Source organism: Emydura macquarii, unplaced genomic scaffold (genome assembly GCF_026122565.2).
Source record: "Emydura macquarii macquarii isolate MOO-44397 ecotype Brisbane River unplaced genomic scaffold, CSIRO-AGI_Emac_v2 contig_1119, whole genome shotgun sequence".
Lineage (NCBI taxonomy): Eukaryota > Metazoa > Chordata > Testudines > Chelidae > Emydura > Emydura macquarii.
The window spans coordinates 14,515,214-14,534,194 of record NW_027131256.1 but is presented as its reverse complement, the minus strand read 5'-3'; the positions used below and the strand labels follow the sequence as shown (position 1 = coordinate 14,534,194).

The 18,981-nt window shown below is 39.4% G+C and overlaps 1 protein-coding gene across 1 annotated transcript; it reads right to left on the bottom strand.

Annotated features, from left to right (window-relative positions):
• Positions 1 to 3,064: 3,064 nt before the first annotated feature.
• On the bottom strand, positions 3,065 to 18,327 carry TRAT1 (T cell receptor associated transmembrane adaptor 1). The gene is made up of 6 exons (XM_067546387.1): positions 18,214 to 18,327; positions 11,011 to 11,127; positions 7,598 to 7,634; positions 6,168 to 6,226; positions 5,073 to 5,131; positions 3,065 to 3,921 (listed from the first exon to the last, which is right to left on the bottom strand). The coding sequence occupies exons 2-6, from the start codon at positions 11,123 to 11,125 to the stop codon at positions 3,670 to 3,672; spliced, it is 522 nt and encodes a 173-aa protein (XP_067402488.1). The 5' UTR covers positions 11,126 to 11,127; positions 18,214 to 18,327; the 3' UTR covers positions 3,065 to 3,669.
• Between the last annotated feature and the right edge of the window lie 654 nt (positions 18,328 to 18,981).

Sequence of the window (18,981 nt, the reverse complement as noted above, 5' to 3'; positions counted from 1 at the left end):
TCCATCCTACTTGTCCCAACTGACTAGAAGAATTTTAGAGAAGTGGTCCAGGAAAAACCTCAAGAGGCATTTGAGTTTAACTCTATCTGATAATTTCTGAGAGTGATGCTTACAGTTCTCGATTAAGAAATGCTGAGAGTAGCACATAAGGAAAGAATTGCACAATTTTTGTTGCCATTTGTTTTTCAATATTTAGGTGTTCTATCCACTGTCTAGGAAATGGTGATGTTTCCAGGGAGCTCTGCTAATGTACCAAGTGACACTGTTGAAAAACTTATAGATGGGTGTCATAGCTGTATGACATCTTCTTGTCTTTACATGGTACCTTTTCTGTCTGGTCTGCCATCTCTTTTGTTATCTTATGTCTCTGTGTCATCTTTCCTCCGTTCACTATGGCTTGGTTCTTTTTCCTCTCTTCAGTTCTTTTCTTTCAACTTTCTTCTAATGTAAAGCCATGAATAAATGTTAAAAATATTTTTGATATGATGAAAGTGGTTTCAGACTATACTCCTGTATCATTTTTTAGTTTATTTGTCATTAATCTGGTAAGAAAATATTTAAAAACTGCAGATGTTTGTTCTTAACACTATCCTAATCAATTCACTCTTACATTTTCTTGTAATTATTCTTTAATACTTCATACAGTAAACATTTGATCAATAACACCAAAAGTTACATCAGGTTCACTAGATTACATGTTGTGTAAAGAGTGGAGAAGAATATTCTCTGCTGGACAGCTTGCTTTTAAGAAGTATTGAGCAACCTCCCCTGAAAACCTCTACCAAAAAACAAAAGGCTATTGCTGGGCCATAGTATGGCTTTCAAGGATGTAGTGCCTAGACATAACAGACTTAGTCCAGGTTAAAAAGAGAACCTGAGGCCAAAGAGCGAGAGAAATGCTGCATTATATAGATATGTTTGCAGTTTAAGGGGAAAAAATCTCTTAACTCACACAGCGCTAGTAGAAGTGTCTCAAGAAATAACTGACATGAACATTAAGGTTATTTATCCTAAAATGGAGGCTGTGGTGACAGCTATAGATAATTTAACCACTGCAGTGATCAGCCAGGAGAGAGTCTCTGATAAGTTCTGTCTTCACTTCTCCCACCAAGGGACAAGTAAAAAAATTGCAGGTCCACTGAAATCAGTGAAGATGAACAATGCCACAGAAGAAACCAAGTGTGCTGACTTGGGCACCACTTAGTAAAGGACTTAAGGGCATGTACTTAAAGTGAAGCAAGAGCTAAAATCCCCCTGACTGGAATGAGAAATAAACATAAGTGGTTTGTGGAATTGGGGCCTTGGTAAAGTTCTCTGAACCTTGATTGTCAGAAACTTGGGATTTACAGCGTGAGGGAGGGAAGCCAAAGGTCTAGTCCATGCACAGAGTACAAACAATGTGGAAGGGAGTGTGGGGTCCAGTGCACCTGGACTGATTACCTGCTGCTCAGCAGGACTTAAGTAAAGACACCTGGGCCTTGTAAAGGGAGAGACTGCTGCAGGTTGTAAGATACCAACAGGTACTTAGGGCCTAAGAAGGCCCTTGCAGAGCTATGCATCAGTAGGGGGAAGGCACCTATAGAAAAGGCTAAAGTTCAGGCGTCCAGGGAGGAAGGCTGTGCCTAGCTTGGAACCAGAGCTGAATAGCACTGGAGCTCTGTAGGGAGGAGGGACTGGTCCTAGCTGAAGCTGGGATGAAGAGATTGTAAATCTGAGTTTTCTTTTGAAAGACTACACACGCCTTAATAAATTGGACCCCCAGAAGGGGGAATGTTCTGAATGTCTGACCTGTGGACCTCTTAAGGGAGATTGAGTTAAGGCGAAACTAAGGCAGGCCTCAGTAGAGCCATCTAGCCAGTTGGGGGGCAATGTGGGATAGGTGTGCCCTTTGAGACAGCAAGAGAAACATTAACAGTCCTTGGCCAGTCTGAGTTAAAAGGCTTCATGAATTGTGTTAACTGAGAATGCTACATTCCTTGTTTTGTGTAGCCGATATAATATAAAAATGTGACAACATAAATACTTGTCCCAGGGGCAGTTTGCTTCCCTAATTAGTTAGGTAAGCCTTACTTTTAATCACCTTGAACAGGCTGGTGCTAGATCTGGCTGGTGTGTCAGCTTAGTCTAAATACTTTATTATAAATCTCTCCATTAACAGAGATGCTGTTCAAAACATTTTTGGCTTGTGGGGCCAAGAGCTTGCTGATGTGCAGTTTATTCTTTACTTTGATTCAATCTCACTCAACTGTGGTAACGGGGCTATAACACCTTTAAACCTGATTAGATTAAGATAGTATTTCTTGTTCTGACGTCCCTGTGTTTAGGTTCAGGTTTATCTCCTATTTTTATTTTCTTTCTTTAATTTTGAAGGTATTACCCTGGGGAATTGCTTTCAGATAATGCTTCATGTAATTTCTGTTCATTCCCTGCTAGCATTTATTTCTGCCCCTGTAACGTTAGTTTCTACATCTCACTTAGAATGAACTAGTTTCCAGGAGAGCAAATTAATTTGTGCAATGTTTTTAAATGGGAACTTGGGCAATCAAGTTCTTTCTGGTGTCCTTGAATGCTAGAGCCCATTATGCTTTTCATAAGGGGAAAAATCTACCCCTTTCATGGCCACCCAAATATGGCAGCATTATAGCAGTGGTGTATTATTGTTCGCTACTATTACCATTCACATAGCACCCAAAATGTCATACATAAAACTAGAAAGGTCTTTGCCCCAAAGAGCTTTCAAGCTAAAATGGTGCGGTAAGTTGAAGTATGACATATGCATATAGTTTGTGAATTGTTTGGGGAATAGAAAGGTTTAAAGTGGCAGTGTAAAATCCAGTAGAAATCATTCTATCCTCAGCAGGCTTATTTTCATAGATTATTTGCCACTTTCTTTACAGATTGTTCAATACGGACAGATAAAATGTTATAGCAGTAGAGATTGAGATTGATTTTGGTACTGCTCACCCATAGAAAGCTAAAAGTATATAAGGATACAGTATCATTAAATTTGCTGGCTGTATAAAGCACTAATTAAGTGAACTGAAGCAATTACATTACTCTCTAATTAACCTTAAATATTACTGCAGGTCACAGTGGGAAAGTACTAAACATTGAACACCAATCAAACAAACCTTTAAATATGCTAGTCTTAAAGTGCATCGGATGGTTTCCCAAACTGCTCATGAAACAATATAGAATAACAGGCTAATATGCTAGCTTTCTACAGATGACTGAGTGGCCCATTTTGGATCCCTTGAAGTGAGGTCCAGGGACAACTGAAATGAAGGAGCAAGTCCTGGTATAAAACATGAAGAATGGCTGCTAATTTAGGTCCAAATCTTGAGAAGTACTCCGCTCCTGCAACTTCTTTATAAAGTAGGTAAATATGTAGGTGGCCAGCTCTTCTTCGGGTTGCTTTAAAATTAGCAGTCTGTGTTTAAAATCCTGCCACCTTCTGACCTAAATTAGTCTGCAGTTATGCCCAGCAGATAATTTGAATGCATCACTTAACCATTTATACCATTGATCAGTGTTTCATTTACTAAGCTATTATCCCAAATTAAGGATACTGATTATTCAGGGTCTTTCCACCAACCTATACAGGTGAAGGATCTACTTTATCTTGTGTGATCAGTCATTTGGGTCGAGGTCCTCTTTAGATGTTTTGTCCTATGTTGTATGAATCAAGCCAAACAGTCTGATAGGGTCGTCATGAATGGCTTCCTCTGTTGAGTTATTTTCAGCGGCCAGCTGGTGGCTGTTGAGATAAATGCTAGTTTGGGAAGCCAGTGTGCTGGTTTTAGATGGTATCTCTTCTTCATTCACTTCTATTGCAGGAGCTTTCTTTTTCCTAGGCTTTCTGTGTTTTTCCTTGATGCTGTGATTGAGAGAGGCATAGCACATCTGACCTTCTGTCTCCACCTAAGAGAAAAATCATTTTTGTTCAGTTTCATCCTTTTCTTAATTACTACACCTTTAAGACTTTCACTTTCTTAAGGCAACCTAGTTTGGAACCTTCAACATAGTGTTATGGTGAGAAGTTTCAGTTTTGAAGGGCGAGGGATGTATTGTATGAGTCAGTGGTTCACAAATTTTTTTCTGCCAAGGACTTCTTCGGCATCTGACTAAATGTCCTGGACCCCTTTCATTTCCATTACCACTGGAAGACATCTGCCAGTGTGACCTCTCACAGTGTGTGTGCAAGGTCATGCTCTGCAAATGATGCCATTTTTGTTCTCAGAATGGCATCCTCCATGAGGCAAAAGTGAATGGTGAACACCCAGCAATGTGGGAACCCCACTTTGGGAACCACTGGTGTAAGTCAACTCCAAGTGTTTTGGCAACAGAGACATCACAAGATGGTTTCCCCTGCCCTATTTCTTCTTTCCCTATCCTGTTATTTAGTGAAGAGCTAACTCATTAGATTATTTTTTGCAGGGCTTACAAAAATCCTACACAGGTTTTGCCCAGATGAAAGTGGTGGGGTGTTGGCCACAGGGTGTGGTACTGACTCCAGCCCTTATATTTTTAGGATATGTATCTTGTACTGGGCATATTGGAGATAATCAAATATAGAACTGTATCCCTAGTGCATTCATGATTACATTACGTTTCAGCTTGCAACTTATTTGGCAACTTATTATTATTAGCAATTGTTAGCAACTTATTTTTAATTTATCAGGCCATTGCTTAATTTACAATAGTGGATAATATCTCTTCCACCTGACCAAAAATTCTGGTTTTCCAGTTCTTTTAATATAGTATCTCAAAACTACAGGGCTGAGCATTTTATAAAAGATTGGTAACTAAAATACTAAGATGCCTTCCACATGTAATCTTTCATTTTACTAGTGGCTGAACTGAAGGTTTGACACAACTGACACATTTGGCTGGTACTTAGTTGCTTGAAAACCTCAAACTTAAGTGCTCTGCTGAATTGGTATATCCATTTTTGTGAGGAGGAGACTGAAATCTTGTGTTATAGTCTGCCATTGGATACGTGTTAAGGAGCTGTCAGACAAAGTGTGTTCCTTAATGCAGAAGGCTAAAATCAAGAATATAAATAAGAGTACCTTAACTTCATTAGCGTGTCTCCGGGGCTGGGCCTTCATTTGTTCATAGCAACAGTCCTCTAGAGCTTATTAGAAATGAAAAAATTCATAGTGGTTAGAAGATGCTGTCTGTGATTAAAGAATAAACAAACAGCCTGTTATAGAACTAAATGCTCCTAATCTACATTAGGAGAAATTCAGGTTCTAAGCTATATTTCCCTTCTCACTCTCCAATCTGTCAGGAAATAAAAAGCTAGGAAATTCATGCATAGGGTTTATCTTAACGGCATCACATTACTGGACAGTGTATTAAGTTGTCCAGTAAAAGTCTTACAATTATGGAATAACTTAAAACATTAATGGACTTGATAGTGTGATTTGTCAGGTCTCGCAAGCTGAGCAGGGACAGTACCTGGGTAAGAGAAATTCCCAGAGTCGGGGTTAAAGTTACTGGGGGTGGGAGTGGAATTGATTAGGTTCTTTGACTTTGCAATTAACTTTCTGTGCACTTGGGCCAAGTTAATGTTTCTCTTCATGCCTCACTTTATGCACTAGTAAAATAGATATCTCCTTCCCTCAAAGAACAAATTTGCACTGGTTTAATTAAATTGGTGTAAACCCTCTTGTGGATACCGGGTGTTTTATTTGAGTTTAGTTCAAACCTATTGCTAATATCTCTAAGAAAAACCAAAATAAACCCAGTTTAAACTGAAATAAGTGTCCACAAGGCCTTTTGCACGGGTTTAATATTGCACTTTTAGTTAAACTGTTGCAACTCTGCATGTAGAACTAGCCCTTATGTGTTTTTGTGATATTTGAATGAACAGGACTATTTAAATGTATCTTAATATCTGGAGAGTAAAATATGAATCCCTGTCACAGCACTATGTCAAGATCTAGGTTATTATGGGAATTAAAACATTTTAAAAAGAGCAGTTAGAGGTTTAATGCTTTTCTCCCTGTAACTGACACAAGTTGGTATCCATTTTATCAATAAACAGTGCTTCTGAAATTCATGTTTTAAGAGACATTCATAAAAGATGTTACTCATTCTGTCTCTAAAATGTAAATTTATTATATGTCCACTTAATACGTTCTTAGGATAAGAAATCTTACCTAAAATCTCCTGATTGAGGTTGCCATAAACTGGGCTGTCTTCAGTATAATCATCATAGCTATAATGGGGAATCAGAAATAATCTTAATTCACTCTGTAATATGCACTGCAATATCTTATGCCGCACATATTGACCCTGACTTTATTTATATTGCAGTGGTGCCTGGAGGCTTTAATCAAGATTAGCAGCCCATTGCACTGAGCACTTTACATGTAGACATACATATACAGATAGATATTAATAAAAAGTACATGCCTTAGAAGAGATTACAGTCCAAATAGGCAAGACAAGTAAAGTGTGGGAGACAACAAGTATCATCATTTTGCAGATGGGGAACTGGGGCACCTAAGTGACTTGTCCAGAGTGATGCAAGGAGACTGTAGACTAGTCACGAGTTGAACCCAGTTCTCCTGAGTCACAGTCCAGGATCTCAATCATAAGATCATCCTTGTGGTTAACATGAAGAATTTAACATGTTTGTAATACATTTGTAAAAACCACACTCAACACAAATATTTTCTGACCTTCCATGCTCTACAAACTGAAGGTGATGAAAGTGTAAAAGAGAAAAGCAGATCTGAAGACAAAAAAAATTTTTTTTAAATGGCAATTGCTACCCCCAGCTGGCATTATAGAGCTTCCAGAAGCCTCCACTTTTTGGGGGTCAAGAGCGTCTTGTACTTAATGAATGGTATGACTTAAAGATTAATTGGTGTATGCCCAAAAATGGGAACTGGTCGTGCAGACTACTGCATGCTGAAAGGTGTTTTGTATGACACATTCCTAGCTGTGCAATGTACTCTGTGCCTGCTCAGAATGAAGGGAATCATGGTATACAGTTTTTCAAACAGTATTTTTCAATGTGTTTGGGCACCTATGAATGTCTGCATGCTAGCTTCAGACAAATAAACAGTCGGGTATTTGGGGGATATAGCATTTTTTCTATTTTAAGGATTTTGTTTTTGTTAGTTTGGGGTAGAGAGGGGCTTTGTTCATATCTCAGGTTCCTGAAAAAACGTGATTCAATCATCCAGAGGCAGTCTTTGAAAAATATTCTGTAAAATGTAAGTACAAATACTGAGGTATTATGGAGGAGTAATTAATCAGAGCAGTTAGCAGTGAGTTCTGAATTCTCACTGAGGCCAAGAAATAATGAATACCCATTTAGCCTGCTATCCTAAATTGATTAACTGTATCATGCTTCTCATACTAATATACAAACTCCCTCAAACTGCTTAATAAAGTGAGCAGTATGTCCCACTACAAATTGCATTCTTTTCTGCTTCCCTTAGTTGCCCCTTTCAGCTGTCTCTCTGTAAATTAAACAAGACCCATCACACTTCTCTGGTCCATTCCTCCAAATCTAGCCATAGTAATTTTAACTCTATTTTAACCTTTTTAAATCGTACATAATTTATCTTCAACATACCTTGGACTATATTCTTGATAGTTTTTGTACGTGTGACCTGGAAAATATTTTAAAACACAAGTAGTTTAAGCAAAAAGAAAATATGAATTGTGTAATCGTTGAACAGTTCTATTTGCTGTCTTTATGGCTTTATTCTTAACAGAATTGTATTGTGTGACTTGTGGAGAGACACATGACCTGAGTCTAAGAATGGCTCTGTACCACTGTTCATGCTGTTTGCGTGAGATTGAAAGTTTTAGGCTCTCAGATTCAGATTGTTGATTGTTGATATTTTTAATTTTTTCCCCTCTTATGAGAATCTAGCTCTAAAATTGTGGCTAACACAGTTTATTAATATTACGTATTGCAATAATGCCTACAGTCCCTCATTAAGGTCCCACAATATATGTGTTATATACACCCACAATAAAAGACAGTTACAGTTTTAAAGAATTTACAATATAAACATATGATGCGCCGCAACAGGTAGAGCTAAATAAACAGGATGTGGTAGCACAAAGGAACAGTGAAAGAATCCTGTGTGGTAAGCAGTAGTCTTGGCAGACTCACCGCCTTTTCATCTTCAGTTGGTTTTACAAATGTTATTACTGACATCTTGATACGGGGGTAGCTAGGTGTTACACAGATAGGGAAAGTGAAGCAGAGTCCCAGGCCACAGAGCGATTAATTGTTGAAGCTGAGTTTAGAATTCAGGAATTCCTGGCTCTCAGTTCTATGTTCTAGCCTCCAGAATGGGCCTCTCACAAAATCTGATTCCACTGGCACCACGTTGTCAGCCAAACTCATTGCTCCCCTAGTTAGTTTTGTTAATTTCATTTTCATTGTGAAAATATTTTACCTTGCAGTTCATCAAGTAGGTGTCATCTTCGCATCTCTCAGCCAAATAGCTTTCATTGTGGGTTATAGTGTCAGTTATATAGAGAGGCCTTCTCTATACACAATTTATATATCTGTGTACCAGTATAGTTAAAGCCATACAATCCCCATTCTAGAATGGACATAGTTCTACCACTGTAGAGATGGTTATACCAGTATGGCTTACTTTCATATAGGAAGGGAATAAGCTAAACCAATGCAAGATGGATATTTTCTGGAAATGCAGAAGTCAATGCATCTGAGGGTACTGAGAGAGTTGGCTGATGTGATTACAGAGCCATTGGCCATTACTTTTGAAAACTCGTGGTGATCAGGAGAGGTCCTGGACAATTGGAAAAAGGTAAATATAGTGTCCATCTTTAAAAAAGGGAAGGAGGAGGATCCAGGGAACTACAGACCAGTCAGTCTCACCTCGGTCCCTGGAAAAATCATGGAGCAGGTCATCAAGGAATCCATGTTGAAGCATTTGGAGGAGAGGAAGGTGATAAGGAACAGTCAGCGTGGATTCACCAAGGGCAAGTCATGACTGACCAACCTGATTGCCTTCTATGATGAGATGACTGGCTGTGCGGATGTGGGGAAAGTGGTGGACATGATATACTTTGACTTTAGCAAAACTTTTGGTATGGTTTACCACAGTATTCTTGTCAGTAAGATCAAGTAGTATGGTTGGATGAATGGACTATAAGGTCAGTAAAAAGGTGGCTAGATCATTGGATTCAACAGATAGGGATCAACAGCTCAATGTCTGGTTAGCAGCCGGTATCAAGCGAAATGCCCCTGGGATCAGTCCTGGGACAAGTTTTGTTCAACATCTTCATTAATGATCTGGATGATGGGGCGGATTGCACCCTCAGCAGGTTTGCAGATGACACTAAACTGAGGGGAGTGGTAGATACGCTGGAGAGTAGGGATAAGTTAAAGAGTGACCTAGACAAAGTGGAGGATTGGGCCACAAGAAATCTGATGAGGTTCAAGGACAAGTGCAGAGTCCTGCACTTAGAATGAAAGAATCCCATGCACTGCTTCAGACTGGGAACTGACTGGCTAAGCAGCAGTTCTGCAGAAAAGAATTTGGGGTTACAGTGGGCAAAAGGCTGGATATGAGTCAATGGCATATTGGATTGCCTTAGTAGGAACATTGTCAGCAGATCGAGGGAAGTGATTATTCCCCTCTATTCAGCACTGGTGAAGCCACATTTGGAGTACTGTGTACAGTTTTGGGCCCCCCACTACAAAAAGGATGTGGACAAATTGGAGAGAGTCTAGTAGAGGTCAATGAAAATGATTAGGGGACTGGGGCACATGACTTATGAGGAGAGGCTGAGGTAACTGGGCTTATTTAGTTTGCAGAAGAGAAGAGTGAGGGGGGATTTGATAGCAGCCCTGAAGGGGGTTCGAAAAAGGCTAGGCTGTTCTCAGTGGTGGTAGATGACAGAACAAGGAGCAATGGTATCAAGTTGCAAAGGGAAAGATCTAGGTTGGATATTAGGAAAATCTTTCCCCCTAGGTGGGTGGTGAAGCACTGGAATGGGTTATCTAAGAAGGTGGTGGAATCTCCATCATTAGAGGTTTTTAAGGCCTGGCTTGGTAAAGCCCTGGCTGGGATGATTTAGATGAGGTGGTCCTGTTTTAAGCAGGGGGTTGGACTAGATGACCTCCTGACGTCCCTTCCAACCCTAATCTTCCATGATTCTATGATATCTTTATACTGGTAGAACTACATGCACCCTAGGGGTTGTACTGACATAGTTATTTCAGTAATTTTATTGTGTGCGTGCGTGCGTGCGTGCGTGCACCAATGTAAAATCTGTGTGTAGATCAGACCAATAGTCATGGGCTAACATTCATGAAGTAAAATAAGCCACCTCATTGTTAGCAATAAAAAGGCTTGATAGCTACGTTGATGCATGTGTGCGCTCTCTCTCTCTCTCTCTCTCTCACACACACACACACACACACACACACACACACACACACACTTTTTTAGCGGAGCTGAATTTCTAATGAAGAAAAAAATAGAATTTGGATGAAATCTGAAATTCAAATAAGCATTTCTAAATTCTGGGGGAGAAAATATTGTTCACCTAGATACATAACTTGTATTAATGTGTATTTAAAGTGCAGTCGTATCTGAAATTCAGATGGCTAAAACATACAGATGGGGGAAATTGTCTACATGAAAAATGTTGAAAATGTTATCTGAATTAAATTCTGTCCCTTGCTCATGTCTAGCTGGCTTGTCTGGGGAGAGTAGGTTGGAGGATTTTTTTTTTTTTTTTTTTTTTTTTTAAGGGTTCTTTGTCATTAAGTCATTCTGATGTTTTGAAAGTTTTTGTCATACCATGAGACATCAGGTATCAGTGCATTGCAAGTTAAAAATGCATTATTACTAGAATAAATTCTTAAAAAATGATTCATTTTAAAAGATTCAGTCTGCTTGCCAGAAAATTCCCAGTGGTGGTGAAATTTTGTGGTCTCTCTCAAATACTCAAATAATCTCTTGCGCACGTACACACACACACATAATTTCTTACCTCTTTGCTTGTTTGCTATGCAGTATGAAATATTTATGATCAGTGAAACAACCAAAGCCAGAGTCAGAAAGGCTAGAAGTCCCCAGATTGAAAAGTGGCATTCTACGATTTCCATTTCTGTAACAGAAAGCAAATCCCTGCATATTATGTGTTGTCTAACGGCTGTACTTTTTTGCCTACTTTAGTGGAGGTGGTGGCTTTATTTTTTTTATTCCAGACACAGCCACTGACATGCAACCCAATTAAATACTAGTGGGAATATCTGGATGCCAAAGAGTAGGGAACTAGTGTTGATAAACTACTTGTAATGATGACACGTAATAGCATTTTGGTTTGACCAAGACTGGGTTTATCAATTTATGACAACTAGGAAAATAGGCTTCTACCACACAAATGCATAGCTATTTTTCTTGAACTGTTTTTAAAACTGCTAGTTTGTGGTTGAATTACATGGGTTGGTGAGGCAAATTCTGAAGTTAAAGACATGTCTATATATGAAAGTTAATCTGGAATAAAGTACAATGTGAATTTAATGCAGATTAACTCCATGTGTGGACACCCTTATTCTAGAATGAGTGCCTTATTTCAAACTAGTTTAAACTAATTCTTGAATATGAGCATTCACTCATGGAATCAATTAGAAATAAGTAAACTGAAATAACTCCCTAGGTAGGCAAGTCCTTGTTCTCTATTCAGGCAAAACTATTGGCTTCCGTGGGAATTTGCCTCAAAAAAGGCTAAGGGCTTCGTGATTTGGCCCTATATTGGGACTTTTTTCCACAGGAACCTGAGGATTTATTGGGTCCTTGCACCTTCATATTTTCTGCTTCTTCTCCACATCTCTCCTGTGAAAAATATATCGACCCTGTTGCTCCCTCTTCCCTTACCAAAAACTGCCGTCTTCTCCTCCTGACCAGCTGGGCTACTATGCAATGGGTTTGGGGTGAGAAGCAGAGAACCCAGAGCTGTAAGAAGATAAGTAGCTGGGAGTCCTTGGACCTCCAAAGGGTCTCAGAGGCACATCCTAGCAACAGCAATAGCTGCAAAGCAGCCCTAAAATAATAGCCAGTCAACGTTAATTGTGCATATAGTGGGGGAATATAGGGGCAGCTTAGAGACCCTCCCTCCCAGGCCTTTCTCTCGTTGGTGCCCCAGGAGAAACCCAGGCAGGAACCCTCCCTCACCAAATGCCTTTCTCAGCTTTTACAGCGGTTCAGCTTGTGACGCTAGCCTAGCTCATCCGAATTCTCCAACATCAAGCCTGGATGAGAAGACCATTGTGTATTTGTGACCTCCTACTCCGACATTGTAGCAAAACCTGGGCAGAGTGTCATGCATCTGATTACTCTTATCCGCAAAGTAGCGGGAAAAGTCTTCCAAGGTAGAGAGAAACTCTCAGCTATGTGAGTAGAGGCAACCTGAATCTGGGTCTGTGTCTGTAGGTACTTAGGTCTCCAATCATCGTGGTATTTGAGCGTTTGAAATGGAGCCCCGGGGGAGTGAGGGGTTAAAGCACTTGCACTCCAGTAATGCCTCAGGGAAGGACTGAGCTGGAAAAGAGGTCAATGGGGGGTTGGAGAAGAGTGGTGGTAATTGGAGTGAATGGTGTACAGTGGGTCTGATCTGACTCTTGAACTTTCTTTGCATATTTTTTACAAAGTTTCAATAAGAGTAAAGGGGGGGGAATGTTTTCCTTGTGGGAAGGGCCGGGGCTTTCACTTCTGTTGAGAAGACAAAGTGCTATTGCTCAGCTCGTTAGTTGCGGCTCGTTAGAGCACTGCTCCCTCTGGTTCCAGCACTTTTTGTTCCCTAATGATGTACATATTGCGTGAGCTGCCTTCCCCCCCCCCCTTTTTTTTTTTTTTAAAGTCCTAGCAAAGGTTGCTTCTGTGTTGATGAAATCTATAGCTGGGTGCTCAGTGATCCATGACACCATCTCAGGCTATGTCTACACTATAGCTTATGTCTGTATAGCTTGTGTCACTCAGGAGTGTGAATAAATCAGTCCCCTGAGCAACACAGGTTATGCTGACATAAGCGCTGGGGTGGACAGTGCTATGTCAGCGGAAGAGCACATAGCTACTGTCTCTCGCGGAAATTATTTTATTATGCCGACGCAAGTGCTGCAGTCTGTATGTGCAAACAAGCCCGTTTAAAAAAGGCCTTTTCATAAGGTCCAATTCATTGGTTATTAAGGTCAATGGAAAAACCCCAAATGACTGTTAATGAGCATTTGATCATGCCCTTAATCCAATTTTGCTACTATTGAAACCAGTGGCAAAGCTTCTGTTGATTACAGGAGGAGAAATGTCAGGCTCCCAATTATTGCCTGGCATCTGTACAGAACAACTACTGGGTGGCCAGAGTTAGAAATGTATCAGAAGAGCCAGGAGATGGTACTTGGGTAGTAACATTGCTGCCATCATGAATTGCACAGGCCTCTAGTCTAAGATTCCTTCCCCCACAAGCTCCTCTTCTTTTTAGCATTGCTTTTTAACCATAACATTCTCTCTGAAATAATGTTTTGTAACACACAACCCCGTCACAGCCACTTTTTGAAGCATTTTAAACTACATCATCCAATTTCTATTCCTTTTGTTTTTACCCTTTTCAGCCTCTCCCTGGGTATTTGTTTGTATAGTAACATGATTATTTATCTGTAGAGCACCAACAATGTATTTCTCTTTGTGTCCTATTGACCTCAGTCACTGCAGCTCAGATCTTGCATCTGGTTTTCAAGGTGCTCCTGTCTTCTTAAAAACTTTACAGGTGATTTGACCTGAAGCAACGAGGACGTCCAACAACTTGCCAGGATACAGGAGCGCAGTGAGTACATGGCATAGCCTGGCTTAGGACTCCCTGCTTCCCAGCTCTTTGCTGAAACCACTAGCTGATCTGGCTGCTTCTTCCTTGACAGCCATCTGACTTGTAATCAACTTGATACCTAGACTGCAAGTAATTCTCTCACTTAAAGGTTCAGGCCCTGATACTACATGAAGAATGGCATGGCGGGACTCCTGTGTCTTTACTGAGTCCCAGTGAAGTCACTGGGGATTCAAGTAGGCCCAGAGCTCTGCATGCAAACTTTCTCTTTGTAGGATCAGGGGCTAAGTGGGGATACTTAATCAACAATGTGTGGAATATTTTGAACACATTAACCACATTGCTACTTCTGATTCCATCTCTCCCTCTTCTCTCAATGCTAGTATTCTCTCACATAGGTCATGAAACTCCTCGGTATTTTTCTAATTAAGAAAATGCACTTTCTCAAAAAGTGCAGTGCTGGTTTCAAGGAGTCCTGAGTTTTCTCTTTCTCCCAGAAGACATGAGGCTGCTGCCATGTGTGAGACTTCTCCCATTATTTTGCAGTGCATCTGAGATATCCTTCGGGCCTCTGCTTTTTGAGACAACAGTTCTGATCTGCCTAAGGTATTTCTAGGCTTTCCTTCACTAGGCTGTTCTGAATGCCAATAACAACACTTTGTATGTTTACGAGTGCCTTCCATTTGAGGATCTTAAAGCCAGTTATAAGCATTCATCAACTTAGACTTCAGACTCCTATGAAATAGATGTGCATTACCCCCATTCTTTCCCCAGGAGGAAATGAGGGATCTGCTCTTAGGGGGAGATTTCCAGGAAACACAAAGGGCTTTGGGTCTACTGAATATCTCCCCTGAACAACTTGCCCAGGGTCACATAAAACAGAGCCAGGAAGTGAACTCCGATCATCTGACTCACAGTCCAGTAACTTAATCACAAAACCATCCTTCTTCCTGTTGCCTTCTCAAGATATTTGTTTTCCTTCCCCCCATTCCATCTCTCTTTCTGTGTTTCATTTTCTCCACATTCATTTTATCCTAGGCATGGGGGAGAGAGGGAAATGATGTGGTCCGAGGCAGGAAAGTATAAGGAACTGTAATCAAAATGTCACCTCTGTTTTACACTGGGTTAGAAAGGTTTGTAGAAGAGAAAGGGTCAACAAAACAGTGAGTTTTAAGGTGACTTGCAAATAAAAAATCAGCTGAGAAGCTGCCCTTCTTGAAGTAAAGAGAGCTCGAAATTTAAAAAAAAAAAAAAAAAATCCAGTTTGTCCTACTACTTCAGGAATATTGGACATAATAATTGTCCTGATTTTGCTGGAACAGGAAGAACAATCTGAGGTGTGACTTGACAGTTCTCAGCCCCTGATTGGAGAGGCAGAGGTTATTGAACCCTTAAAATGAGCAATTCTCCCCCTAGTTTTTTGGGCACTTGATTTAATTTGGCAATAATAACAAACAAATATCTAAGTCTAAATAAAACTCACTTCTCTCACTTAATCAGGTTTAACTTCCTTGGTATTTTAAGATGTCACAAGCCTCCTACGTCTTTAGATTCTCCTAGCAAAAACAACCGATGCAAGATCTGAATTTTTAACATAAAAAGACAACCAGAAAATTTAAAACAAACAAATCCCACAACTATATAAACCTTCTTTTTTTTACTTCATAAAGAAATACTTTTTTAAAAGGGGGCAGGGACACACACTCCATTTAACTTTTCCTCAGGTCACTTTAAGTTTAATTTAAATTTTTTTTTCCTACAAAATCCTCATTCAAACAGTCTTTATTTGCTTTTATTTAATTAGAAAGTTTAAACACACACACACACTTCCCATTTGTGTTCCGAATCTTTACTCTTTTTTGCATAAGTGAACATACATTTGATCTGCTTGTCAGCCAACTTTTTTTATATTTCATAAACAGTGAGTCTTAAGATATTCACAAAGCTCTAAGAAAGGATTTGAGCAAATCCTATGACTGCCTCTCCATGTGTTCTCTCCTTTTAAATGTAAATTTCAAACTCATCTCACTATCTAAACAGAAAACAAGTAAAATCTTTCATTTTCATTTTCCTAGCCTTATAGCTACACATTCCCCTTCTCTTCTCCATTTGTTCCTTCACCCACATGTTTGCTGCCAATAGACCCCTACCCATATTTACTATTATAAGTGAATTATTTAAATATCTACAACTTTAGCGGCAGTGGTGGGGGAAACCTAAATAGCTCTGCAGAGAAAAGAATGTCTCTGCAGATCACTGAAACTGTCTCTATATATGTGACTGCAGGTATAACCTGCAAAAATGGACTTGCTGTGCAAAAGATGTCAAAAATTGGGGCGGGGGCTGGACAAAAAATTGAGAAAAATGGAAAGAAAAGTCAGAATATTTTCTCTCATTATTTGGATTGGTCTATGGATTAATGTCTCTAATTTTAATTCTCATCCACATCATTTGCTGTTATATATTGCAAAAACAGTATGTTTTGTGTAGCGGAGAGATTGGTTTTTAAAGATCTTTATCATATTTGGTGGCATTACCTCCATCTATATGTAAGTAAGTATAATCAAACTGAACCCTTTTGTAAAAAACAAGACAAAAGATTGAAACAACTCCTTGTATTTTTTTAAAAAATAATGCCCCAGGGCAAAGAAGATCTATAGGAATAATAACCATGGTTTGACTATAATAAATATGCAATTCTATCAACGGCTTCTAGGATCATTTTCAGACTATGACAAAGAAACATAATGGAATCTAGCCTTTTATATTTACTTGCTCTCAAGAGCAGCTTACTATAGGTACAAATCTTATCAAAGTAAATTAGGCTGCTTTTGGAGCAACATGCTTCTCTATGTGTGAGGAAGGAGGTCACAATATGGCCCAAAGAGCATCATAAAACAACTAATCAGAACCAGGAAATCTGGTTTCCATTTTTGTACCTTGTGGGGGGATAAAGTCAATACATTACATGGCTGTATATTAAAAACATTTTCCATTGGGGTCTTTTCTGAATTTATGCTACTTCTTGTGCTGCTCTGTTGTTTCTCCCAGCCAAGGCCTTACTGGTTTGCAAACAGAGGGTCAAATTGAGAGGTGAGACTAAATGTAACGTACACCTTCTTCTGGTCCCTTTAGCATTTAATTTCAACACGATTCCTGTGTGCTTTTTGGCTGTTGATCAGAGTTTGCCCTGTGTTTTAGCAAATTGTACATCGTTTTGTACATAAATGGTACCATCATAGTACTAATAAAATGTTTAAGATTCTTTTAAAATATTTTCCTGGAAATGCAATTGCTTTTTTCTCTTTTCTAATTGCCCTCTGCAGACATCTTATGCATATCTTGTCCTGTTTGCAGAGTCCATTCTGCTAGGATTGCAGTCAAAAATCCACTGTCTGAACTCCTGCTCCTCAGCTCTGATATAATGTGAAAGTGGGGACACAGCAAGGCTTCTCTTACAGAATTAATTGGGTGCTTGTGAAAAGTGGTGAAGTGAGAGCTTCGGGGGCAATCATTTATTTATCCTCTCTGAATAGCTATAGCTTGGGTTACTGCAGGCCATGCTTCCCCACATTGCCCCTATGTACCTGATTTAGAGAAACCACCACTAAAGATGATCAGACAGTTTAGTCTCTGTTCAGTTCTTTCAGCTGAAACTGCTACGAAGCAGGGCTAAATAATGCCACTTCTGTCTACTTGGAACTGGATTCGCCGCATGCTCGAACACCTCACATCACACAGGGAAATGTACTGAATTACTTTTGGGCACTACCAACATGATCTAGATGTTAAGGAGTGATTTGGAGGGTAAAAAGCTTTGAATTTTGTTGCTTCCGTTGCCTTCTGTTTCTATGTGCAAACTAAATTCTGACTTTGTTTATGAAAGAAGAAAATATTCTCTCCAACTAAACAGTGAGATAATGTTCTGTAGTAATGACCCTTACCCAAAAATCCATTAAGTAGCTGATGAACGTTAAATTAACATTAATAAAGCTTCCATGGCCGTGAACTTTAAAGACAGGATTGATTCCCTAGAAAGGAGTCCTTAAACTTCAGTTAATTAGAGCGTGGCTAATTGCTTTTTAAGATATAAACTTCATACTTCAGAAGGGAAAAAGTACACAGTAAAATCAGATCTCTCTGTGCAGGCAAATATTTTAAGCCTAAAAATGCCAATGTTTTTTCTTTTTTGACAAATCTAACTGCACTTTGGCCCACTTAGCTGGAGATTAACTAAAGTTTGTGATGATGATTCATCATCATTGTTAATATTATTTATTAATATGCAGCCTTTGACTCTCTAAGCAGCATGCTCAAGGGATTTGTAATCTATTGAAACATTTTTTCTTAGAAACAAGAGATTTGGAATAAAAGACATACCTGTTCATATACTGCTGTTTTGTAGAAAGACCTCCCCCTGTACCTCAAGCAAAATTGGTTTTAAAATGTTGGCAGACTTTGATGTGCTGTTTTCCTTTGGCCTGGCAATTTGATTCTGTACCTGGAGCCCTCTATTCGATCTCAAGTCTTAACGTCTGTTCTGTTACGAACAGGAAATGTGGTGGAGGCAGCTTGTACAATCTCAATATCAAATTGGCGATCTCCTGCATTGTTTTCCTCAGAAAGAAGTGAAAACGCATGCATGTGAGCCCTTGCATTTGTATTTGGTATTATCCACCTGTCTTGCCATAAAAAATACATGAAACTGAGACTTAAAGTTATCATGTGATGAGCCTCACGTTAAGCAGTACTTAGATGGGTAGTTCCATTAAATTCAATGGCAATGCTTGAGTGAGAAAGTAGGCCGGTGCCCAAGTGTATTCAGTTACCTCAGTAGTATGGTTGTGGTACAGTCATGTATGCTGTGGAGTATCATCTTAATAAAATGGACATATGTCCTTTAGAAGTCAAATTCAGTCTCTATTCAGTTTTGTGGGGAAACTGGATATGTATTAATAATACCACAGTAATGTTGAATGCAGGTCTGTCCAGGGCTCCACACAGCAAATACAGTGCAACATTTTAAAACAGGGAAATTAACCACTGGAATTGAGCAGTGTGATGGGTTCTTTGTCACCTGAAGTCTTTAAATCAAGTGTGTATGTCTTTCTAAAAAATACTCTAGCTCAACCAGAATTTACAGGGTTG